This window comes from Sphaeramia orbicularis, chromosome 3, assembly GCF_902148855.1.
Source record: "Sphaeramia orbicularis chromosome 3, fSphaOr1.1, whole genome shotgun sequence".
NCBI lineage: Eukaryota > Metazoa > Chordata > Actinopteri > Kurtiformes > Apogonidae > Sphaeramia > Sphaeramia orbicularis.
In genome coordinates, this window is record NC_043959.1 from 31,815,601 (window position 1) to 31,843,474 (window position 27,874).

A 27,874-nucleotide genomic window follows, 5' to 3' on the forward strand; every position below is an offset into this window, starting at 1 on the left:
TTTGGTTTTTTTCCTGCTCCAATGTTTGATTAATACTTCTTTTTTTTCTGTCGGATCAGAAAATGGGGGGGGGGGGGGGGGGTGCATAAAAAATTCAAAACATTATAATATAAAATCCAGATGAATCATGAATGCTTAATGGGAATCAGGGACGAGCATGCGGGATGTTGAAATTGTTCTCAAAGAATCCTGGCTTATGTGCGTTGTCTGCCAACACGGCGTGCACAACGAGGGATATGGCATGTTACGTCGCCTCTCTCAGCTGCTCTCCCCTCTCTCAATGGCAATGAAATGAGGTGTTGAGGGACACTGAATAGCGGATGCCAGAAACATGTGAAAAGCTTTTAGGGGGTAGAGGCCGTCTGTTATCGAAGTCTGGCTAATTGCCTTTATCCCAGTTGCAACTGCTTGTTGTTCTGCTTGTGGATTGGACATGCACTGATGGTCTATCTGATGAAATATTAACAAATCTTTGCTAACACCCGGTTTTCTCTATTGTATTTTAATGAAATGCAAGTTCCAAGAAAAACTTCTGATATTATGAATAATAGAACATCCAATTAGTGTAACATCATTGCAGATGAGTTTGATGAAAGGCTGGACCGCAGTAATATCAGAGTGTGAACATTTAGTTAATGTTAAATGTAGAGAGGTTCTGCAGGATTATTACATATGCCTTGATGTCAAAGTCATGCAATATTAAAACCTATCGGATACTATTCTTTAGAATTACAAACACAAACTATACTCGTCTGCTCCCTCTCTTCAGGTGGCTCTTAGCACGTCCCAGCATGCATTTGGTATATGAAAGGGTACATATTAACAAGCTGCCAATCTATCACTGGGATAATGCACATAGAGCCAAACACATTCACACTCACATTCACACCTACTGGCAATTTGGTGTTTCCAGTTCACTTAACCTGCGTGTCAGTGAGTGGAAATTGGATCAAAACAGAGAGATCATGCAAAGTCCACAACCTGCTTTCATTAAATATCGTTTTGTTATTTCTTATTTTTTCAGCCTTATTTAAAAAAAAAAAAAAAAAAGGAATAAGAAAGCCATAAAAGCTGCTGAATAAAAATTTCAACATTAAACTAAATTTTTTATTCATTAAAATAATCTCCATTTCAACTTCATTTCACACCAAAATTCCCAAAATGCAATACTGACAACAACATTTTACTTGGAAGATTCTGTTTAAATGCTGAGCAATGAAAAGAAGTACAAAGATACTTCAAATTTCACAAAACCGAGGATCTGTGTCTTGGAGGGAAACCCCATCCAAGTCTCATGAGATGACTCTCCTCGCCTCTAAGAAGAGGAACACTCTGCCAAATGGCACAGTGCCCTTTTATGTTACTTTGTGTGCTTTATCTGCGTCATGAAGCCGTGTTGCTGCTGTTAGCTGATGAAGACAGGGAGCAGCTGCAGTGAGGCTGCAATATTTTAATGGCTCCACAGATCTTTGAATGGTTTGTCATTGGGGGGAAACGACCTGGGCCAACCCCAAAACCATTGTAGCTTCCATCTGGATAGAAGCAGTCACACAGGTCCTCATTTCCCTCCATCTCAATCTGTGCAGCACTCCCAGTGTTTACAGAAGCCAGCGCCCGCTTGAATCACCACTTGCCAAGATGTGGTATGTTTATCAGTGTCTCTCTCTGCACACAGTAACACGCAGGCACATAAACACAGATGCACATGCAAACACAAACACACATTGTCTATGTGTCTCATTGAGTGGCCAGATAAGAAAACATGACATTATCTTTTTGGTGTGTCTGTGTACCTGTGCGCGCACATGCACAAATGGGTTTTATGTGTCTGCGCATTGTGTGAGCAGTCAAAATGCTAATGTCATATCTGTCTTGATGACCTTTTCTTCTTTGTTGATGCCCAGTGTTTTTATAAATACCGTGCTGATATCCTGGGATGTGTAATTACTGCACTGCAGCAACACGCTGCCTCTTTATTAGTTTTCTGACAATGGCTTTCCTTGTCACCACTGAGTGCTGTGCGTGTGTGATGCTCTTCTGCTGCCCTGTTTACACAGCTGAAACCTACAATCCACTTGCTGTCCTCACACAGTGCTCACACATGCTGCAGCTCAAACACATCTGATAAAGACAATGGATAGAGCGTGTGATGCCACTTATATTTATACTATGTCAGTTTAGCTCAACAATAGTCATAATATCCATAATATCCCATTTCATCTCCAGTTATTCATCCATATGAGCTTCTTAGAAGTGATCTCAAGGGATTCATCAAATATCCAGTCCAATACATAGATGAAAAGGAGCTGGAGGGATTTGTGTGAGCGTACCTGAGTACATGGGTGTGCTGAATAACCTCAACAAATACCACATCAGATCAATGTAGAATTCACATCAGGTGTCTCAAGTAGGATTTCTTCACACAATATATGTGCTAACATTTACAATGCAAAAATAGGAGTGGGAATCCTGTCTTTGTTGCATCACTGGTGCGGAGGGGAAATGCATGTCAAAAAGGTCTCTGTGCATACGTAATGGGATCCTGCTCTACACCAGCTCTGCGTTTGTCGATAAGGATCACACTCTCTAGGTTCAACTCCGGGGATTAGGGCAGAGGCCGTTTGATCTCAGTGGTTTTGCATAAAATCACAAGTCTCCTGAATCCTGTAGCAAAGAAGCTGAGTTAGCTAATTGGGAGTTGCTGCTGCGTGCCGGGATGGACTTACACTGTAGTTTCATGTAATGTCCTCAAGATGCCTTTGACAACGCTGCAATTACAGTAAAGTCAGAGTGTTGTGTTAATGAATCTTTCAGAATGGAAGAGAACAGATGAGTGCAGTAGCATAGTGATGCACTAACACATACAGTATGCACATTTAATGCTGTTTGTTTGGGAGCTCAAATGTCAACTTATCAGTTACCCCAATCAGGAACAGGAAACTGAACTTATCCTTCATCAAATAGACACTGTGGTCAGCCTCAGCCAATGAAAGTGTGTCCTGAATCACTGTGGAGTTGTGTTCAGGGTCCAGGGTCCTGCATCCACATTGGATTCCACATGCGCCCAAGCAGCCGACGCAGCAAAAGCCGAGAGGGTGTGCCAGTTACGGAACATAATTGCTACTAATGACCATTAGGAGTTTGGTTTTCATCCTCCAGGGGCTGTAGAAAAGGCCTTTCGTCTTATCAGTTGATTAGAAGCAAATAGACGAGGCTGGATCCTGCATATTAAGTAAACAGGGGGCTAAAATGGTGTTACTCTATCAGGGGAAAGCCTTAATGGAGTGGCGGGGAGATCATCTTCCGCTAATGCCTGAGCGGCAACAAATGGACAAATGCTCTCAAACCCATATACTTGACAAATATTGGGAAACATTTTTTTTCCCATGCCAGTTGAAACTGAATAAAAAAAAACAAAAAAAAAACAAAACAAAACGAAACAAAAAAGAAAACAACCTAAAAACTGTTCGATCAGCTTGGGGCTTGGACTCAGTTTACTATACTGCTTCTAACAGCAAAATGCTGTAGACCTTTGTGCTGCTCTGTTGTGAAGGCACTTATGCTTTTCCAGCAGCAGTGCTGGTATCCAACTGTCAGCAATGGCAGCAAAGTTGTTTTTTTCCTCTCTGTGGATTCATTTGCATTATGCAAATGAACAATTGATATGGATCTTCTCCCCTCCAATGAACATTTTGCACAGCAATTTGCCAAGCAAGTAATTACTTATTGACAGAATGATATTACACAGGAAATTGTTGTATAAAATGGCAAACTCATCTCATTGAAATGGTTTGCAAAAATAATAAGTATAACAATAATAAAATTAGAAATTATCAGTTAAATGGACGTGACTTATGGAGTCCTGCACTTCATGACTGAGCTCACTGCGTTTTCTTCATCGCCACCTGTGGTTGCACTCTGAGCTGGTGGCTTTGCATTTTAATTAATTCCAAACATTATTAAGGATACAAATTCACTGTCTCACTTCACTGCACTATGCAATGTAGTTGAGCTGCAGGAATATCAGCAATTATCCATATTGTGATGGAATATTTATGCTGTGTTTGTGTAACCTGGATGTCACATTGTGTTGTGACGAGTGATAAAGTGTTGTTTCAGCTCTTAACATGGAAAAACTGAAGTGCTGAAAATATGTAAAAATATACATCTGTTATTGTTGCATCAAAACAATATTAAATAATATAACACTGAATAAGTGAAAACGGCACACACACACACACACACACACACACATTTTTTTTTTTTCACTTCATTTTCAAAGTAGAGAAAGTAAAGACAGAAAGGGAAAAAAAGCAGAAAACAACCTTTCATCAAAGAGGTTCTTTAGCACTATGTCAACATCAGACCAACAAAAAAAAAACATGCAGTGCTTCCACAATGTGACCTCTGACAACCTTAAAATAAAACTCTTGAGTCAGTGAAGCAATTAATATTTCTTCTGCGGTCAGCTAGAAAACAGACTCCTTTTAATTATCTAATTCTTAATGCTCTCTTTTTGTCTATTTCCACTTTAATTGTAGAAAGAAATTATTTCCCAGTGTGTTGATGCCAGTATGTTTGCGTCAGCGCCCTTCCAGCTCTAATATCGAGCATCCCGAGAGATTGGCACCTGGAGGAAAACAGAAAAGGGAGAAGAAAAAAGGCCAGTGTGCAGCTGCATTTTCTTCCTCAGTAATCGAATCCCTCAAAAGGGGTCCATTTTTCTTCATCTCCACAGGTCCACAGGACCTTTAAACAGAGCAAGGCACCAAAAGAAGGCGCCATAGAACACAATTATAATTCCAATATAGTCTTGTAAAGAAAATGTAAACAGATAGCCAAGCTGCAAAGCTGCCCCCATTTTCCCAGAAGACTGGTAATAAAGTAGAAAAGATGTAATACTGGAAGAGGCTTTTTACCCCCTGTCCCTTTCTCACTCCAGAAATTGAAAAGTGTGGCTCTCTGTGATGATGCTGGTGCAAGACAGGATGCTCTCAGATTTATAGGAGATTTAGAGTAGAAACAGAGTAGAGTAGGTGGGGAATTTTACCAGAGACATTACTGCGGTTTTGCAAATGAATCCTAATGTACGACTGTTGATAAGAATAAATAGTGCTCTGAAATGCTGCTAGGCCCTCTTTCCGGTACAGTCACTGTGCGTGTTTTGTCACAGGCTTAATTTCAGGGCAGTCTACCCTTCAGACTCTGACAAGGGACGCAAACACAAACAAGCCACTGTCCCCTCCAGAAATCTCAACAAGAGCAAACTGGTGGCAAATTTTGATTCGTAAGAGCCTCCTGTTTTCATATGGACAAATCTGGAATTCTCTGGGCAAAACATTTATATCCCTTTCCATACTCTTCTCCTCTTGAATATTCTGTTTGTTGTGTGCTGTCTTGGGGGGACCATTTGTTCTATGCCTGATTTAGTTTTTTTCTGGTTTATTCTACAATCATGGGAAGGCAGAGCAACAGCAATAGGCTGCTTATGATAATTTCCTGGCAGCAGTTACAACTGTCCTAATAATACTTACTGGTAGAGGGAGCTGCACATGCACACAGCTGAGGGACTCTGTGTGCATACAGTACTGAATGTCTGTCTGTTACATTCACTTCACCGCAGTCATAGCTCTCAAAATCATCTATCATCTATACTTCAGAAACTGTTGTAACAGTCATGTGAGGTCAAGAGTGCAGTTTGTAAAACAGCTGGAAGTTTTGACAGCGTTGTCAGATTTTATGAGAGAGTTATTTAATAGAAAGTTTATAATACAGCATAAACCCTGCTGTTTTGAGCCACACAGGCTGTGTAGTATGATCCAGTAGCGTGACCTTTGGCATTACAGCGTGAATCCAATCTGGTAGACTTAGTCACTTAGCCTCCAAGAAGAGGCTCCCGGAGTCAGTTAGTAGGATGATTGTGAGTTTCCCACTGAGTGTAAATCACAGAATGGATGAGAGGACCACGGATGTTTGTACATGTGTGAGCATGTATCTATGAATATGTGTGTGTGTCTGTGTAAATCTCAGTCAAGGCCAAGAAGCAGTAAGGCCCGGCAGGCCAGGAAGGCATGGAGGAGGGGGTGTGACAGTTCAGTGTGAGAAGGGGAAATGGCATGGTGCTACTGAAGCTAGTCATCCGTCTGCTGTGACACCCAGCGTGCATGGAAGATGTCCCCGGGACTCGGCAAAGCAGAAAGGAAGTGTGGTCGTGCAGAGGAGTGGGTGGCAGAGTGGAAGTGTCATCCTCTCTGTAAGTGTCACACTGTCTCTGGTTCTCTGTCTGTCGCACATGGACGGTGTATCTCCCCTTCAAACTCGCTGTCGTTTTCCAAATGTTCTGCCACACAAATGCACAAACATGTTTTTAACCCTTTTACCCCTGGCCTGTTTTTCACTTCGAGCGAAGCGAATCACCAACATATTTGTATGCAGTGGGTGGAAAAACAACCAAGGCCTTCATTTTATTTACTTAAACTCTTTAATCTAAGTGTTGTTAGAAAAAAAAAAATTAACAAACTTAGAAAATAAAAAGAAGCAGGAGAAAGAAAGTTTAGGTGAGTAATTAAGGTAATCAATAACTGGTCAAAATGTCAAATAAAGTGAACCAAACAAGCCCAAGCATTTAAAGTTCCACACAATATAAAAGCTTTGTATGTGCAGCCTCTTCACTTTCCCTTCAAAACACTTGGAAACAAAATGTCCTAGCCATCTCCTCTGTTCAAGGGCTGTGCCTGCCTGTTTGAGAGGGCTGTTGGAGAAAACTAAGTTAAAACCTATTGTAGAAAAGTTTTTCGGAGGCATTTAGTTTTTATCAACATGACACGTAAGTCATACAGGAATTCCATTCACACACTGAACTGAAGTAAAGCTTTAGGAGCAAAGCAAAGAAAAAAGGAAAGAAAAGACAAGGTAAGTTGTGTAAATCAATTAAATGTCAATAGGATGATTAAATGAATGGTTAAAAGAAGCCCAGGCATTCAGAGTCCTGCACAAACACTATGTTTTGCATGGATTGTCATGTGCACCCACTTCACTTTGGCCAGTGTATTGCAACTACTGTTACAAACATTTTTAAACAATTGCATGAAAGCCATCTCATCTATTCAAGGGTAGTCGTTCCTCTTTGAGAGGGCTGTTGACAAAAGAAAAAACACAAAAACAAGCTGGAACATCCTGTAGGACACTTTGTAGGCCAGTGACATTGGATAAGTACAGGGAGCACAATAGAAGAGAAGTAACATGTACCGAATTGGACTAGGGTTATGGGTCCTATATGTTTACATGTAGCCTTCATTTTACTAGGAGACGCACATTGACATGAAAAATCTCTTTTGACACAGTGTCCTTGCCCATTGACAGTCAGCAACATAAAATTTCAGACATGTAACAAAGCTATAAATCTGTCCAGAGACTCTAGTGAGGGGGATTTGAAGTGCTTTTCCAGAGGGTTATAAGTAAAGGGAAATATAGATTTGTGTTTTTTCTTTTTTTTTTTTTTTTTTCACCAAACCCCTATAGGTTCCTTAGTAATAGTCAGCAAAAAGTATAATTGTTTGCAGCTCTCCTTTTCATATACTGTTCATGCATAATGCTTGTGATAGTCGCGGAAGGGCTAGATAAATAAAATAATGCCAACGGAGGAGCCTTCGAGAGATCAAAGAAGGCCAACCAAAACGAGCGTACAGTGTGCAATGATGAGTGAAGGCCTCACACTTCATAATGAATCTCAGTGCTCTGTGATATGAGTCCAGGGAATGTATGCACTGAGCTGATGCATTCATGAACAAAATGTCCCCAAAGTCCAACACAGAGAGAAACGTAGCAAAAGCCAACTTCTTTTAGCCTTGAAAGAAAAGTTCATCTTTCTAAAGAAAAAAAGACTAATTTAAAATTTAAGCTTTTTCACTAGCAAATCAGCATGGGGTGTAAAGGGGTCATATTTTGTTAAACCCACTTTTATTAGTCTTTGGTTCATTTATTTGTGTATTTGGACCCTAATAGTTCAAAAAGTTTGAATTTGAACCCTCCAGGTGCTGCAAAGCTATCTTTATATTAATTTAGGCAAAAATCAAGTGGATTTCTACTACCTTTTTTAATTCCTGGTTAATTTGTTACGTTTTATAACTAGTTATGTCACGACATTTGCTACATAAGGTCAAGGCTTCTGACGAACATTTCTCCGAGTACGACATAATTGTTTGTCAGCAGCAGCGGTTGTAGTAAAAACTGAAAATATGTCCAAACTTCAAGCCGTTTACCTAAAATGTTCAGTTGTTGGTTGTATTAGCAAATTCGAGTGATTGCAGCACAGCCAACTACCTGGAAGGGGTGGAGTCATGTGCATTTAAAGGGCCAGCGCTCAAAATGACCTTTCTGTTGTCATTACTAAGAAATAGGGTTGAAGATGGACCTGTGGAGTTGAATTACTGAAGAATTCAGACCCAAGCATAGCATTTACAGTTTATGTAGACCACAGGGAAATGTTTTAAAATGCACAATTCCATTTAAAAAAGCAAAATATCACTCATTTAAAGGACAATCGGAGATGGCGATAGATGACAGATGTTTTTCTTCTTTTTTTTTTGGGGGGGGGGGGGGGGTAAACAGCATAGGGCTATTTCAAGCTTTGTGAGGCTTTTAGTTTTATTTTAGTCTCTGATGATTATGCGGCATAGAGTCTAGGAGGTGTTTAGTTTCAGCCTACACTTGAGAAACATTTTGGTAATTTCACATGATTGAACATCACGATTTAATGATGTGAAGTCACAATGGACATGTTTATATTGGACGTCATAGCCAATATACAGTCCCGGAAAAAAATTATTAGACCACCCTTGTTCTCTTCAATTTTTTTGTTCATTTTAATGCCTGGTATAACTAAAGGTACATTTGTTTGGACAAATATAGTGATAACAACAAAAATAGCTCATAAGAGTTTAATTTCAGAGCTGATATCTAGCCATTTTCCATGTTTTCTTGATAATAACCATCAATAGCTATGACATTGTACTGCCAAAAACAGTGCTTTTAGGCATTCCATGTTTTCTTTTCTGTCTGTTTTAGTCACATGATACACACAGGAGTTAGTACTTGATTGCATAACCATTGTTTTTGATGACTTTTGATGGTCTAATAATTTTTTTCCCTGCTACTGTATCTGTAGTTCCAGACATGTGGCCAAAGAGTGAAATGAAAGAAGTTGAGCTCCAATGGAAAAATTTTCTCGCAGTAGAATTCTGCTTATTTCATTACATTTCTCACTCTTCCATTATAGGTCCTTTAAACCCACACCCCTCCCGTCCTGTATTACAAGCACTAGTTATTAGTGGCATTACCTTCACAGTATCAAGTCTCTCACAGTGGGTGACCCAGTTGAGAGAAGGCAAAAGACAAAGAGACACAGAAAGACTGAGGGGGGAGCCAGAGTTGCTGGGATTTTAATGGCTCCGGCTTGCCAAGTGTGGTCATGAGCCTCCAGTGCACAGACAAGGCCTAATCAAAAGCCCCACACCGTGTGAGTGACAGCATCAAAGTGCATCTGCATACGGAGGGGAATTCTTCCAACTTTCTGATTTCTACACAATTAAAGAGGGTGCGGGAATGGAAACACACGCTGTGATGATTTCTTCCTCCTTTTTTTTCCCCCCTCTGCTTTACTCCCGTAAACAACATGAGCGCTTCTCCCGTTTGCCTGTTATGTTTGTGTACATTATTTCCCAACCCTCAGGAGGCCCAGAGGAGGAGAGGGAGAATTAAAAAGGGAGTGAAAGGAGCTGAAGGGTGAAAATGTAGAAGAAGACACTAAGAAAACTGCCGCTGAGAAAGACAGAGTAGGGAGAGTGAGAGAGTGCAGTATTTTCACACCATTACTGTTTGTAGAGTGTTTTAGCACCCTGAGTAACTACGCTATGTCAAAGAAAAAGAAAAAAAAAAAGATGTGCTGCTGCATTAAAACATCTTTTTCAGAATATGACAGTGTGACCCAAAGCAATAGTGGTTGACCAGCAAACTATAAACAACACATTTATGATTTTCTGTGCTTAAAGGCATTACTCTGAAACTCATCCAGGAAAGCTTGTCTTTGCTCAGTGGCATAAAAGTTTTCATCGTCCTGTTTTTCTCTTTCCGCTATTACATATTTTTGCCATAAATATTTTATCCACTACACCCTCATCAGAAATATTTTTAAGGGGTGAGAAGCAAAAAAAAAACCTCATCAGGATAAATTTTATTTGTCAGGTTTATACTTCTTATCTCCATTTCCCTCCCTCCCATTAGCGGATTGGCTACTCAAGTGCTGCTTCCTATCAAGGGAACTGCAAAACTCTGCATGAGCCAGAATGATGGAAATTACTTTTCTGGCTTCTCTGTGTGGTATGAATATGAAGCCAGGAGTGTTTTTCAAATGTAATTGAGTTTGGTGCGGTCACAAAAGCAAAATGGTGTGTTTGTGACCAAAAAATGATGCATGTTACTTCTATTTTGGATGTGCAGCCAAACCTTTAGCGCGGCTTTATTCTGCCTGTTCCAACATTTACCTGGAAGTGGTCACCAATGTCATGCACTTGCCTTTGTTTGGTACCTTTGGGCCTTGTGTTTCCAGTTTCCCACCTCTCCTTCCAAAGTGACTCCAATGCTCTTCCATTTAGCTTTGATGTTATTAAATGAAAAGTCCCCAGGTTGCACTGAGTACACTGGCATTTGCTCATAGCATTACACTTGACAGGAGCCTTTGGGAATGCACCAAATTCAATTTCTTTTACTGCCAGCCTAATGACAATGACGGCCTCGCAGAATAAATGCAAAGTTAAACTTTTATTTGACACAAGCTCTTAGAGATTGTTCCTGATCCCGTTATGTCCTTTGTTTTTTCATCCGCTCGTACTGGCAGCGCAGGTCAATAGGTTGTGTTTCTGTTTATGTAAGCATTTTTGCCAGCATCTGGAGTGACTAAATGGATATTGGAAGAAGATTTGCCGGAGCCGAAAGAATGTTGGACAATGGTTGAGATTGATGAGTGTTTGGTCGCTTTCCCTGTGACCCCACCGCATCTGGCAGGAACAAAGTCAGACAGGTGTGACAGCCAGCATCCATCTACTAGTCAGCTGTAATAGGGAGAGGGTATTTGTACAGGGACACACACACACACACACACACACACAGCACCAACACGTGGGCAACTTATTTTCTGTATTTTCCACATAAGTTAGCAAGCAGGGATGTACACACATATCTGTCAGAGACACACACTTAAGTACAGCAAGTATGTAGACATCCGTTCAGATGCACAGACACGCAATCACACACTCAGACAAAAAAAAAAAAAAAAAAAAAAAAAAAAAAAAGGCTTCCTGGCAAGCGTCAGCGTGTGTCTTTCCAGGAAGGAGTCGTTTTGCGATGCTGACTTTCTTCAAATGTCTGCGAGCTCTCATGTCTTATTATGGGAGACAAATGGCATGTCGTACTAACACCACGTCCCGACTCATTAGCTCCGGACATGACAACCTCTGCAACACATTTCTGGTTCTGCTCTGTTGGATGAACATAGGAAACAGTTGTTAGGACTGTAGATATATATTGCTTTTAGTTATGTTTGAGTTGGATCAGGGTCACCACTAGAGAATTAAAAAAAATATATGATTAATTTAGTGTTTAAATAATGATGATTAATAGAGTGTATTTATTTAATCCTGTTCATTAATTAACTTATTATTATTCTATAAATAAAATAATAATAAGTTAATGAATAAAAAGTGAAATTCCCTACATAACCGGCACCATCTGATATTAAAATGCTTAGAAAAGCAATTCACACCAATTTTTCAGACAAAATGATTTTTATAATGATAAAGGATGTATAAAAGGTCATAAAACTATATTGAAAATAGAAATATATGATTGAGATTTCAAATTATATCAGTGATAAGTTATGTTATTATTCATTCTTAAAGAACTTTCTGAGGGACTGAATTTAGTTCATATAAAAAGTTCCGTAATTTTCTTGAAAATCCTTTTTTGGAAAAATTTTTTACAGATTTAGAAACTTAAGATGTTATACTACTGAACTACAAAAAGTTTGAAATCATTATCTCAATCCTAATTTTTTGATTCAGAGTCAATAGGCGTGTGACTTGACCCATTTACAAAGAGGCTTATCTATCAGAGGTTTTATTTTCAGATTTCTTTGCAGGTTTACAAATTTCTATAAATAAAAGTTCCTATTTATGGTGTGACAGAATGTATGGTACGAAAATATATATTTTTTCTCACAAACAAATTATATATGTATATATATATATATATATATATATATATATATATATATATATATATATATATATATATATATATATATATTTTTTTTTTTTATTTTTTTTTTTTTTTTTTAAATAGCAAATTATTATATTTATTATTTGATTTTCTGTGTATGCCCAAAATCAGCCTTCTCCTGTAATGTACTGTCACTGAGTTTTAATTTGATTAGTTAAATAAAATTGCATAAAAGATGTTTCATTGTGTGATAATGTCTATTGTCAGCATAGATGTCAGTGCACATATACACACAAGAATGCAGGCTTATAGACCCAAATGTTAACTGTGCAGTCTGGTGCTAAAATGTAAGTCAGAACTGTCTGCTGTGAAGGGCTGATGGTGACATTTCAGAGTAAGGCCTGAATGCAGTCATGCAGGTTCTCTTTGCAGTAAAAGCATCTCTCAGCCATGTGGTCTACGCCACCATTGTTAAAGTGCCTTACTGCGTCAAGCCCCAGGGTACCGGCTCCATCCACCACTGCCACCCCCCCTCCTCCTCTTACCCACCATCCAGCTCCACCACCACCACCGTCACTGCTCCCCTCCCTTAGCTGGCATGGAAAATCCCCCATGAGCCTTTTCTCTGATGTAAATCACAGGTAGGGGAAATGTGAGCCAGGCTGATGCACCGGCACTGTGCCGTGAAATCTCTGTTGACATTACCGACGGGCGATTCCAGAAAAAGACACAGAGCGAGTGCAGGAGGGAGGAAGAGAGTGATAAAGTGGGAAAGAGAGCGAAAGAGAGAGAGATGAGAGGAGACGTGAACATTTCAGGCAGTCACTTTTGACTTTCTTACTTTTTTGACTCACTGTCTTGTCTCTGTCTCCAGAATGATGGACTAGACTCAGTGGGCTGCACACTTTCATCACCAGCATAACACTGTTATTTGGCAATGCTAATGATTTTTCCTTCCCTCTGTTTTATGGGTTGACACAAAGAAACTGATCTGTTTTTACCGGTCTTAAAAAAGCCTTTAATTCAGCCGCTGGATCTTACAGCTATACCCCCTAGGCCTAACCTGTTTTCTTACTTTTCTAAAGGTAACCTTTTAACAGACAAAGATTGATTTTTTTTTCCAGCTCTGGTATCTTTGTTATATGATAGCGAGAAGTGGAAAGATGAAGATATCTTGGAAATGAAGTGAAGGTAACAAGGGAATTAGGGAAATGGGTTATGAGAGGCAATTTCTGTGCCCACTCCTCCTTTCCAAGCACCAGAGGGAAGAGTAAATGACTTTTACTTTACTGTATGAAAATATTTAGCTGTACTTCATCTAAAGTGCGGCATTCCAGGAGGGCTTCAGTATCATTTCTCTTGCTATTTCCCAGTTTTGTTTTACGATGTTCTTAGTGGTGCAACGGGATGTAAAAGTTGGCCAGTTTAGCCAGGGGAAATGATTACCTAAACGAGAGAGGCCTTGCATATTTGTCTAATGTGGCGGAGGAAGGCTGGGGGATTTTGTCTCAGAGTGTGGTAGTAATGCACTCTGTGGTCACCTGGTTGGGGTGAAGGAAAGGACAAAAAGAAGGTGTCAGACCTGTCCACAGCATACGGCTACAGAGACGATTCTGTCTCTTTTCTGTGACTTATTCTTTGCTCTTTGTTCCTTTGTTCCTGCTCCCTCCTCCTCTGTGTTCCAGACAGAGTGTGAAACACACGTAGTGGCATCATGACACACACAAGAAGTGCCTGTGCTTGTAGCTGCCGTCCACTCCAAGGTGATCTGACATCTTAAAGCGATGCTCTCCGCAATTGCACATTCACTCAGACAAGCGTGTTGACGTTGCTGCCTAGCCAAAGGACCCCTCCTGTCCCCCTTACCCATCTGAAGCCTGCTGCCAAGTGCTTCCGCGAAGAGGATGGCTTAATTGTTTCTGCCACAGCCATGCCTCTTCTTCATTTTTCTCTCTTTCCTTCCTAATCCCAGGGACGGGAAAATGGAGCTGTTATTTGCATGTCTAATGATACTCGATATCACAGGCCTCTCAAAGGAGAAGGCACAGATGATTATTAATATAGCCAATGAAGCCCTCATTTATACTGCCTTTTGTTCTTAGGTCTGAGCAAATACTACTTTCCACTACCTGCCTATTAGAAGCTATAGTCCATAGAGAGATTTGCTGGCTTTAAATGTGGAAAACTACAGTAGATTTGTGCAAAGCCTTTGTGAGTCTCTTTGTCAGTTTGAACACTTGCACAAGCTACTGATGTGCAAAAAGGATACTTAGTCTAAATATTGTCGCCTGGGTATTGATCCTGCTGGAGATGAGATCAGTGCTCCTATTCTTATATGTTTTACACTTACGGGTCATGATCTTTTTTCATACCTTGTAAAATGTATAAATCCTGGCATGATGAAACACAGTTTTCTATTTCCATTTTCAAAGATTTGACCTGTCGACTGCACTTATAGCCCATTTATAATTGATATAATAACACTATAGCCTGCAGTGCTGTACTGAAAGAATCCTCGAGGAGAGACTGGCTATAAGACAAACAAAAAAGTGCTTAGCCAAAGCTGTCAGAGCCCATACAGAAAACTTGGAGTATACCTGCAGGAATTCCAACACCAGCAATGCATGGCTTTCCGGCAGTGGCAGTTGGCATTGAAACTGGCTAATTTGCAAGGCTTCTCAGAATGAGAACAATGACTTTGACAGCTCAAACAGGCACTGTGGAGCACATCTGCATTTTTCCACAGGAATAAGCCCCAAAGAATGGCACTGGCACTGCATGTCTTCCAATTATGGAAATTTGTGCACGTCTATATATACTATATACGAAACACCTCTTGAAAGATACTGATTGGAATGAAAAAATCTGAAATATCATGCTTGTCCCCTGCAGGGTTGCTAATTTTTATTTTTTTTTTTATTTTTTTTTTTTATGTTTTTAAAGTTTAATTTATCCCACAGTCATAGCAGATCAGTCTCACATATGGTACAGTATGTGCATAATTCAACTTGCAGCATGTTGTCTTCTCACACTTTGGCAAGACCACTCTTGAATTATGTAAAATAATTTTGTTTACACTAGCTACTAACTACGATTCCCCTTTTCTACTTTACTTTCTGTAACAACTCTAAAAAGATATTTAGCAGTCAGAATGTGTTGTTTGTGACATTTAACAAGATCACAGCGTCACATGTTTGACAGATGAGTTTGTGATACTTATCCACACCAACACTCATTTAGTTAGCAGTTAAAGTATGAAGGGAAAAAAAAAAAGAAAAAAGAAAGAGGCTGTGAGAGAGTGAAAGAAAGAGGGCGGGTGGAAAGGGGAGGGGGAGATAAAATGTTGAAATATGAATTACAAACCCGAGCAGCACCATCTGGACCGAGAAAACACACATCATAGTGGAGAGTCGGCACATTGAATTAGACTGGCTACGGGATCCATCTGCACCTCGTGAAATCAATCTCATTCCTTGATTTGATTAGGTCAGCCGCACAGAAGAAAGAGAAAACTGTTGTGCTCCTTGATTAAGCTTGTTTTGTTTTGCGCCCCTCCACACCCATCCACCTTGGGCATGCTGTGTATACCGATGAGTTTTAGGCCCACAGGTAGGGTAATGACAGTAGTCGAGGTTAATGCTAAAAAATCCCCCTCTATTTAACACGCAGCATGTGCACCGCAGCCCCTGTAGCAGAGCTCATTTACACTTTTTCACAGCTCTGTCTCTTTATTGTTTTGAACATTTATTTATCTATTTTTAATGTTTATTTTCTTCCCCAAATCATAGGTTTTTTGCACAAAGGCTTAATTGTGAATGTATGATTCGCAAAGGACGCATGTGGAGCAGCCATAAATTTAGGAAAAACTGCCTTTTTTTTTTTTTTTAACCTGCATTTTGTTGCATTGAGTGTTGCAGAGAGCACGGACAATACACACAATCTCTAATGTTCTCTTGTTGTAACAACAGAATGTAATGAGAAAGGAAACAAAAATCTATACTGAAGATTGGTTGCATACAATAGGTCATTCTCGGTCTAAGAGCTGATAGCCTGGATGCATTATGCAGAACTGTTTTATTTCTCTGTTTCCCAATTTCTCTTAGTGGTGACACTATACCCTGCTATGATTAAAATGCATCCTCCCGTGCATCCATACTCAAACAAAAGGCTTTTCATGGGTGGCTAAATCTAATTGCATTGTCCTCTTGTACTAAAGGTAGCAGCTTTGACTTTGACTTATTCTCCACAAGCAATAATGCGCTGGTGGCAGTGAATGCAACATGTTTGCCATTCCTCAAGGTGCAGGGATGGACACAGAACACATTAGCCCTGATTGACCTTACTACGAATTGTACGGAATCCAACACAAATGGTCTCTTATTTTGTTTTGTCTCATTAATTCATGATTGTCCAAGAGGAAAATAAAACCGAATGAGAGTGGAAGGCAAAAGCTTGCTGATGATTCACTTCAGTTCTTCGTCCAATAAAAAAAGAAAAAAAAAAATGCTGCAGGGAGAAGGTATAATACAGGGAGTCTTGGGGCTGATTGTAATTACTGTACCTTTTCGGAGTGTGGTCGGCTTCAATTACAAAACATCACCTTAGCTTGTATAGGTTACGGGTCATGACACCATCTCTTTCACATTGTCTCAATAAAGAAAGAGTGTCAGCAGTGATACTAAGTGAAGAGGAAAACATCAAAGGTTCTCTTTCTTCTTTATGGCCTTCATGAATGCATGTGCTTGACCTCTCCAGAGTGCAATATTGATTATTTTACTATTGTAAAAGATGCCCACATATCCCAAGAGACGTCATTCTTTTTGTGTCCAAAGTAAGGGAGGGAAAAAATACTGAGCAGGAGGAAAATTCACACTCTAAGTTGAAATGAATGACCCTGATAACGGAAATACTTCACACCTTTATATTTAGCCTCATTGATGAGCGCTGAAAAATTGTAGAATCTACAATATTTCAGATTATAATATGCTGCATAATTCTGAATGAATCTGTCCATTTCCAGTGCACCTCTTCCATTGCTCCCATTATGGTTTCTTCCAATAAAGTCTGTTGTGGTTGATACCAGAAGGGAAACTTTCTGTCCAATTTGATAAAACACTACATGCCACGAGACAGACTGGAGGGAAAATGTTCCCAAGAATAGCTAAGTGTATCATATATCATGCATCGCACCATCTGTTCCGTACATTCAAAATGTTATTGCAATATTTAGAATTACAGATTATTCATGTAGGTGTAATTAACAGTGTCGAAATCCAACAAATGGGAGGAAGCTACAATTAATTTCCAGACATGTTTGAGCAGAATCTATCTGGAGTAACTATTTAGGCTACAGTTGCCTAAGGGTGTGCAGATGGAAAAGAAAAGTGGTAGCTCTAATTTTACCAGTTCTGGCAATGAATTACCCCCTCTTGATCCCTCATTGCTGTAGTGCACACACCCCCTTGAATTAATTCTTTGGATTTCATGTGGGAGAGTGGGTCATACTGACCATATAAGAAGAACTGGGCCATTATAACCGACTGAACTAAAAAGAAAAAGGACAACATCTGGCGATTACAAAAGGTGCTATGTAAACTAGTCCACGCAGCGGCTGGCCTTGGGGTTCCCATACATTTTACATAACAACATGCAATCTACTGCATATTTAATACTTAACATGACATTTCCCCGGTTGTGTTCGCCCGGGCTGGTCATGCAACCTCGGTGAAACAAGCTCATCACCTTCAGAGTATCAGGATCACACCATACATGACATTTCAACACACTGATGCATTATACAGCTCATTTTCATGCTAGTTTAAGTCTTGAGTTTGCATAATTACCTTCTTTTTTCTGACTTGCATTTTTTATTTCTTTTTTCCAAACATATTACACCATCACACATCAAATACTACCATTAGAGCATTAGTAAATTACCCACCCGTAACCAGAAGGGGTCTTCATATTGATATAGTCCAGTGCTTCCGAACCTTTTTTGGCTCGTGACCTCATTTTTACAACACAAATTTGTGGCGACCCCAGACATTCAAAACGCAGACATTTTTTTGCAAAAATTAATTTGTTTTGGGTCATGAAATAGTTTGCAATACTATGTAGCCAAAATATGTTAATTTTAGATGACATTTAGGCTATATAATGTAAATAAGTATGGACAGAGGCAGAAAAACCAGATTGAGACTCCTTGGTCAGGATATGTACAGTTAGTCCAGCTTGGATTTACAAAACTGCAAATTAAAACTGAAAAAACAATAACTCAAACTATGAATTATGAAAGAGCTGCAGCATCTGAAACCGACCACAACGAACATTTGAAAGAGCAACAGTACCACAGTGCTTCAGTTTCAGCTTCACAGTTAGTCTTTTATAGATTGTGATTGTCTCTCTCAACTCACTATATATTTTTTATTAGTAAGTTGTTTTGTTTGTTTTTTAGCAATTACTAGAAATTTGAGGTGACCCCATTTCAATTTCAGGTGACCCCACGTGGGGTCCCTTTCCCAAGGTTGAAAAACACTGATATAATGGCTTTTATCCTGCACCCTTCAACTTTGAGTATCCATGTATATAATATAGACATGCACCATAAATATTTAAACAGAGGTGTCTAATCGTAATATACATACATACATACATACATACATACATACATACATACATACATACATAAGGTATGTGATCATTGTCTTTTCAGTGTGAATCCTCTTGGTCTTTAAACTTTGAAATCTAAAGATTCCAGGTATTTGCTCCATTCCAAAAGATAATTTTCTGTCCTGTCCTATATATATCCTTTATTTAACCAGGTCAAAAAGCCTCATTGACATTGCACAGCTCATTTTCTAGAGTGAGCTGGCCAAGAAAAGCAGCATAACACACAATTTCTGACAAGACATAATCAACACATGATATAAAGACTTACAATCGATAGTGACAAAACAATAATTTGTGCAAGCTTAAAAACAATTACATTGACCAAGCTAATTGATTTCACGCTCCTTTAAAATAGCTTTAAATTCACCCATAGTAACATGTTCAAGTCCTGCATCCTATATGAGATTCTTTCATATGCCGTTACTTTTCCCACTTCCATCATCCACTCCTGGAACGGAGGCTCTCCATATATAATTACCTTCTTTAAGTGTCACCAAACATTGCTAATTATTAGAAAAAATACAGGAATATATTTGTATTTGTAACTGGGTTTTCCTCTATCAAAGATTGAGCAAATAATCCATGACCCTTTCAGACTGTAGCGGATGTAAAATTTGGAGAAAACAGTCCGGCATACTGTTTGCAGTCTGTTCCAGCAGACAGTCGCTGACAGCCTACATCACAGTGACAGCTTCTCCTCCTTCCTTCTCCAGCTTCAGTCTCTCTCCCCATCTCCAGTCCTACTGGTACATACATAGGAGGAGCACATGTCCAATCTACCATTTGCCCTGACAAGGAGCAAAATCATTAGTTTCCTCTATTGGGCTACACTTGTGTATGTAGAACTCAGGCCCAAGCCGTGGGCGGGGAGAGGTGGGAGTAGACTCTGTAGACTCTTCCTCATTAGGACATAGTGATTGTTCAAGTGATTGCTGTAAAAGTCTTCTGCAGGGACTGACATATTTCCTCCAACGCTGACAGGATAAGCAGTCCCATACAGTCCTGATTAGGGGTTGTGGTTAGCAAATGGAGGTGTGCACTTGTGTGTGTGTGTGTGTATGTCTGTGAGTGCACATGGGTGTGGGTGTGCACAGAATACTGGCATCAAGCAGGGAAACTGCAAAGTACTGCCACGGGATAATTTCGTCAGTCAACCAGGATTTCCTTCATCATGGGACCTGAAGCTTCGAAATATATGAATGACTGTCTTTGCAACAAGCGAGTGTACAGTCGCTGGGGCAAGAGCTGTAATAACTTTCCAGACTGCATACACACCCAACATTTACTGACAGCGTTATTTCCTTTTTATGATAGATTTTGTTTACATTCACACAAAAACACTATTACAGTGTTTACTATGGGTACAAGTCGAATTAGATTACATGTTGGCTTTCATACATTTCAATATTTTTAAGGTGTCAAAATATTTTCCTTGACTTTGGAGCCAAGAAAGAAAATATGTAATAACTACTATTACTATTGAAATACAAAATAAATGTAGGTACGACTATATACCTGGTGACTAAACAACCTATACCCTGCTCAGGATAAAATATTGCTGTTTTTTTGTCTGCATCATGCACTGTAGTACATAATCATCAACTGCAGTATATTGTTATCTATTATCTGCTTGTTTCCTGAATGCCACAGTCAATGTCACTGATTGTTGGTGCAGTTTTTGTTGCCCAGGCAACTCAGTTGATGACAGGGACCTGTGACAGAGTTGTTGTTTTTTTTTCTTCCTTTCAGTAATTGTACTCTTTAATGACCATTTGTGCACTCTCCAGTGCAAAGGCTGTCTAAGAAGTGGGCGACTGGGGCATTTAGAGGCAAAATCACAGTTAAGAACTGCAGCTGGTTCTAGCCTGCTCTATTGTGGTTTCTGGGAACATATAGCTAAAGTGGCAACTTATGGCAAGTCATGATTGAATGCATGACTTTTCTTTTCAAGAGAAAGGAGACAGATTGACATTTCTGTGAAACAGATTTATTTATCCACCTATAACTTTTAACTTGTAAGCTTTAAGAAGATATGGCTTGTTACATGTAGCCACCTGAACAATGAAGTATCTGAGGTATGTGTTAAGTATATCAGTATGTCAGACGTTAAAATGACGTAGTGAATCAAATCCAAACAAATTAAAGGTCTAATATGTTTCATACCATATTAAAATGTCTTAAAACTATTAGGCTTAGGCTACACTCTTTGTATACCTTACGTAAAACAAGCCATTTAATTTTCTTACCTGTTAATGGCAATATACGCCCTTTACTAATATTAATATTTAATATTACAAGTAGGTGTTTGTTTGGAGTAAAATGATATAATGTGAATATACATTCTTAAATCAAGTGCAAACAAAGCTTTCATACTTTTACCCATCTGTAAACATGAACTCTGCATGAATGATTTTCATTTACAGTAATTTTGCAAACCACTGCCATGATCCCACGCTAAATTTTCAGCGTCATCCAATACTGTGTTTGTTATTGTTGTTGTGATTGAGACATCGCAAGTTGGAGAAAAAACACACTGTATTTTATACTTAATGAATCAAAGAAACAAATACCTTCTTATTGACTTAAATTTGAGGAATAAATCAATTCCGTTCTTTCTTTCCTGAGAAAATCATAGACTTGTTTATTCAAATACAGTATCTCAACAATGCTTAATTTTCACTGACCAGCTTTTATGCCTTTTGAATATCGCAAGAGTGATTCTGTATTTAGGTCAGGTGGTGATATCTGAGCAGGTTCTGTTTGCTGCAGAAAGCCGTGTGATATTATGAAAAACTACATACTGAACTGCAAGTAAATAATATTTGACTATAGAACAGATGGTTTTTCCCACAAACAAGAGAAACACTCCAGCAAATATTGACTTATTATTAAAGATCCGATGGTGAAGAATCAAGGAAAAAACAGTCTAATTTGTATTCATATCAAAAGGCACTTTTAAGTATACAACTTTATCATAGTTAAGCGTGACAGCGCATTCTTGACCTTGCAAAGAGCTCTAGAATAAAAGTACAGTATCCTGCTGAGACAAATTTCTACCTATTTTTATATTCTTTTTGTATCTGTCTGGTATGTATGACCTCTCCTGACAACATTAAAGCCCACTAAGGAAGTGAAATGTCAGTCCAAAGCACCCCAGGATTAAATTGTTAATGCGCTGCTAAATATGTGGGTGATTAATGGCTTTACCAAAATCAATATGCAAGACAAAATAGTCAATTTGCCCCCCTATGTGGAAAACACAGAGATGTACAGTCATATATGCCCAGCTGCAGGCTTACCAATACACAGAAAAAGTCATACATTGGATAAAAACAATGACAGGACATCATTAATTTGTGCTCATTTAAAGAGTTTCTCAGCATGCAGGATGTTGCAAGGCATTTGTGTTAATGAGCTACATCATTCATGTGAAATGATAGCACAATTAGGAAAACAAAAGTGCAAGGTGTGACAATTTAAGTGAATGTGCTTTGTCAGTGTCTGCAAACAACACCTCAGAGACAGTATATGCATAAAAGCTGGCTTATAAAAACATTGCGGGGGGTTTAGAGGTCGGGATTTTCACCGACAGATTTTTACCTTGCTATTCTGCACCCTAACCACGCTCCCACAGGAACGTCTGTTGAAACACTGTGGCAGGAAATGAAATTAAAGCTGCTGAATGCAGATGTTTTGATGCATGCCCGTGTGCTGGGTTGTGTGCATGCATGTGTATCGGCTTTGCGTGTGCATGGCTTTTTTTTTTTCTTTTTTTTTTCGAGAGGCATGTATATTAACAAAAGTGTAAACTGGAAGAAGAGAGCTGCCAGCCATGTCACAGCTACACTGAACAGCGTTGGATTTGTAAATGTTCTACTCTACGCCTCTCTCCTACAATCTCAAAGTCACTCACCTTGGGGATCAAGAGGCTTATATGAAAGGTGACTTATGAGAAAAAAAAGGGCCTTTCTCTCTTTATGTGAATATAAGCAAAGTTCTCCGTTTCCCTCGTGTTAAAGCCTTGGATTTCCTATTTTTTCTTTGACCTGTTTTTTTTTTTTTTTTCACACAGTTGTATCTACTGCCCTTCCACTTTACCTCTTTAACTTGAAAAAGCATGAGGGTTTTGTCTGCTCCTGTGTCCACAGATGTTTAAACAGCCTTATGTAGCATTGTCAGACTCATTAGTTATACTCAGCACATGCAGCGAGTGAGAGCCAACCAGTCAGCGTAGCACGTAATGCAGCTTTAGTGAACTAATGAAACGGTAATTGCAAAAATAATGAGGAACATGCAGTATCGTCCAGTAACTTTGGGGCTAGTTATTTGCGAGCATGAATCATCATGTGCAGAGTTTCCTCTTTAATTTTTCATGGATTCTGATACTTTTCTGGTTTCACACTATTATGGAATGCACATCCAAAGCATTTCTAAGTTCTTGGCTTTGTGAATTTTAGACTGTAGGGAGCAATATCCACCACAATGCGTGTTTTGTATGATATACTTTCGATGTATAACAAGGAACAATGTAGGCTAAGGTCCATTTCTTGTGCTACTCATAAAGTTATCGTCCCCAGTGGGCCTCATTTAGCGTAAGTGTATTCAATGTTGAGACACGTTTAGTATCCCTTTTATGGCAGCACCAAACACATTACCGTCATATTGTACAGTTACCTGCATTTACATGGAACTTCTAGAATCTGCTGAGCCTACCAACTTTCATTCGTTAAAGCCTCGTGTCTCTGTTTACACAGTGGGATCATGCCGAGGACTCTGCAGCACCTTTTAACTTTACCTGTTATTTTTCTCTCTTTTGATTGCAGTTACACACAGACTTGGATGTGGGCAACAAGAACATCAAGTACGTCCTAGCTGGTGAGGGGGCAGGCACCATCTTCGCAATCAATGAGTTAACGGGCGACATCCACGCCATGAAAAGATTGGACCGAGAGGAGAAGGCAGAGTACACCTTAACAGCCCAGGTCGTTAATGCTGATACAGACGAGCCCTTGGAGCCACCGTCCGGGTTCATCATCAAAGTCCAGGACATAAACGACAATCCGCCACAGTTCATTGAAGGCCCGTACCGAGCCTCTGTTCCTGAAATGTCTGCCGTCGGTGAGTCACCATAGACAGACTTCATTTCTGCCGCACAGCAGGCTAATCAGTGTGTGAGATTTCAGAACACAGCTGATCTCTAACGGACTATTATAAAAATAATGAGTGCATAAGAGCAAGAGGAAATGAGTATGCCTATTTGCATGCTTGGTTGCAATGAGGAGCTTGGTAAATGGAAATACAAGAATGATAAATCACATCAGATCACTAGAATACCACCAATAACTCTGAGCTACAACTGAATAACTGCTGTCACTGTTTGCACGTACATAGCAAAGGACTAATTTTACACCCTGAACAAAACAGCCCACTCATAAAGAACAAAAAAAGTGTGAAACCTCAGTTAAACAACAAACAAAACAATTCCCTTCATCAGGAAATCAGAAACCTTGAATCTAATCTCTTGTATTACTGTGTGAATTATGCATTATATCAGTGGTTCCCAACCTTTTTTGGCTTGTGACCCCATTTTAACATTACAAATTTGTGGCGACCCCAGACATTCAAAATGGACACGTTTTTTGCTAAAATTAATTTGTTTTGGATCATGTAATAGTGTGCTCTACTACGTTGCAAATAACTGTTAATTTTAGATGACATTTAGTCTATATAATAGGCCTGTAACGGTACACAAAATTTTCAGTTCGGTACATTTTCGGTTTTGAAAGCCACAGTTCATTCTTTTTCGGTTCAGTACGGGAAGACAGAAAACCCCTCTAAATGTCTTTAATACATTTATGAATTTTTGAAAAAAAATTTCCCCCCAAATTTTGGACACAGTAGAATATAGAAAAACAGGAATATATTTCTGCTGCTATAAATCAAAGAGAAAATAAAATGAATTATTAATATTACTAAATGTATTTTAAACATTAGTATTGCACTTTTACCTGACAGGTGGTTTTGAGCAAACAACAAAAATCAAATCACAGTTCTGTCAGTTCACACTCTGCATAAAAATACCAAAAAAAATTCCACATGAAGTGCAACATTAACAAGAGGACAAACTGGTATTCTGTTTAAACAAACTGAAGAGCAACTTTGACAACAAAAAATTAACCAAATTATTTATTTTAGGACAGATAACAAACTGTTTAGGACACTTTGTGTACGTGCCCGCGCGCGTGCAGGGTGTGATTTGTCGGGGGGATGTTTTTGTTTTTTGTTTTGGTCGGAGCCGGGGGGGTGGGAGGGTCTATAACTAATGTAACTAACACTGGCGTGAAACCAAAGTGAAACTTTATATTCTTTCAACGTCCAACTCCGGGTTCTATTCCTCTGTTTTACAGCGTGTGTGTGTGTGTGTGTGTGTGTGTATGTGTGTGTGTGTGTGTGTGTGTGTGTGAGAGAGAGAGACAGACAGACAGACAGAGCTGGCGTAAGTGTTTTAGAACTACCGTAGTTCCTAGGGGCCAAACAACATCCGTCTTATTAACGTCTCTTTCCTCGTTGTTGTCTTTCACCGGGACCTGAACTGATCCCAAATGGGATTGTAATGATGGTGGAGGGTCTCCAGTCTCTTCCTTCCAGGTTCACATATTTGTTGTTGTTTTTTTTTTACCTTATATCACCTGCTAGTTCATATTTCAGGTCAATGTGCGCATCCTTCAATATCTCCGTGTGGAACTTGTGTGGATTTAAAGTTCCGCATCAAACAACGTCTTTCGTTCCTTGTTTCTTAACATACTGTGCCGTTTCAGTACAGCTGTGTACCAAACCGAACAGGTGTGTACTGAAACGGTTCGGTTCGGTACGTGCACCGTTACAGGCCTACTATATAATGTAGATTTTTATAGACGGAGGCAGAAAATCCACGTGTAGATTACTGCACAAAGTGAGAATTTTATTTTCCTTAGTCAGGATATGTACAGTCAGTCCAGCTTGGATTTACAAGGCTGACAATTAATACTGAACAAACAAGAACTCAAACTATGAATTATGAAAGAGCTGCAGCATCTTAAACCAACCACAATGAACATTTGAAAGATAAACAGAACCACAGTGCTTCACTTTCAGCTTCACAGTTTGTCATGTCTTTTACGTGTTTGGATTGTCTCTCTCAACTCACCATATATTTTTTTTTATTAGTAAGTTTTTTGTTTGTTTGTTTGTTTGTTTTTTAGCAATTACTAAAAATTTCAGGCAACCCCACATGAGGTCCTGACCCAAGGTTGAAAAACACTGCATTATTTGATGTGTGTGTATTTCACACATGCTACAGCTACATTAGCATATGTAGATATAGTTCTCACTTTTCTGGCAACTGTAAAAAAAAAAAAAAGCTTATCTGGCTTTTTTTTAATCATTTGAGGGCTACTCTGTCTTGTGCTGTGGCCCATTTGGGTATGTGTGGAATTTTTATTGCCCTCTTTAATACTTTCATGTGTGCAGTCAGTTCTATAATAGGATAAGTGGTGGTCAGTACAATGAAAAATTTATGAAAAGATTTAAAGTTGTGAATAAAATATCTTACACATGGAGGTAGAAAAAGGAACAGGAGCTGAAACCACCTTCCTCTAAAATTGGCTGTTTTTGTTGGCTATTTTTCTAACTACCAAAGCAATCTGAACAAAATCTCACAGTGGCAAAGTCAGTACATGAATAGTTATGATTTCCAAACTCAGATGTTTTGGTGTAATCACAGAAGTAAGAGACAAAGCTACACAAAAACACATGAGGGGCCTGTCATCATCACACTCTTACTCTGTCTGACAACACTGACTGATGCTAATTGCCACGAGCTACCAAGTCTCCACAAAACTGGTACACAAACTGCACAAACACTTTACCTCTCCCCGTATGCTAATATATTCATATATTCCGGTTCTTATTCCATCTATGCATTTCAACGGCTGCTGCATGATAGGGAGATTATTCAAATATATAGATCATCAAAGATTGGCAGGAGCCTGTGAGCAGATCTGCACACTGCATGTTTTTTTTTTTCCCAGGGGAGCCCCACCTGCGACCCCTGAGCATCTGGAGTCTGGTCGAAAATGTTTCCATCAGTAGCAGAAAGGAGATCAGAGTGTGTCTTTATGCCATTTTGACACTAGAGGGGTTCACCGAGGGTGCTGAGGTCTGTTGTTGGGCGGTATGCGCTTGTTATTGTGTTTCCTCATTGAGCTTCCTCTTGTTCGCTGTCATGATTCTGACATAACACGCTAGGGCAGATGGTGCCAGGTACGTAACGGAATCTGTTTTGGTGAATCCCATCTGTAGGACGCAGCCTCGGCTTCGGCTCTGTGAGGCGATGGTGATTCCGTTTCAGCGCTACAGCTCCTTACGAGTGTTGCGGTTGATTCTTATTAGCCGCCGCCGCCGCTGAGGTGGAAGCTAAAAGGGAACAAAACACAACGCAAAAGTATCCGTGTAAACACAGCATAACAGTGAACTCTGTTGTCTGAACTCTGTTACTCAATCCCTGCTGCTTATTGTTTTGGATCTCAGTTGAAATGTACTGTAGCTCTCTGAGGGTTTTCTCGGTGCAGTACGGGGACAGACATAGTGATAGGGTAGAGAGCAAAGTGGTAGTTGACAGCACTCTGTGATTTGCCAGTGGGAATAATGCATAAAAAATGGAAATCGGCGTCTCTTTGTTGATTGTTGTTCCCTTTTGTCACTACTGATTAATTAAACATTCATGAATGCTCAGTTGTTTGCTTGAAAGGCTTTTCTTTCACCGACTAGTTTTCCACTTGTTAAGTTTTCATGTGCTGCGGCATTATGGGAAGAATCTACCATTCCGGACAAACAAACAATAAGTCATTCATCGCTCGCCTCATATTCATAAATCACCAGTTTCTTTACAGTG

General features: G+C 39.4%; 1 protein-coding gene across 2 annotated transcripts in view; it reads left to right on the top strand.

Annotated features, from left to right (window-relative positions):
• The window catches only part of cdh8 (cadherin 8), a 120,718-nt gene that overhangs the window by 10,800 nt on the left and 82,044 nt on the right, over window positions 1-27,874 (top strand). For both annotated transcript variants that reach the window (XM_030129423.1, XM_030129431.1), the window contains exon 3: window positions 23,766-24,060. In XM_030129423.1, the coding sequence (XP_029985283.1) occupies window positions 23,766-24,060 (295 nt within the window). The remainder of the gene's footprint in view (window positions 1-23,765; window positions 24,061-27,874) is intronic.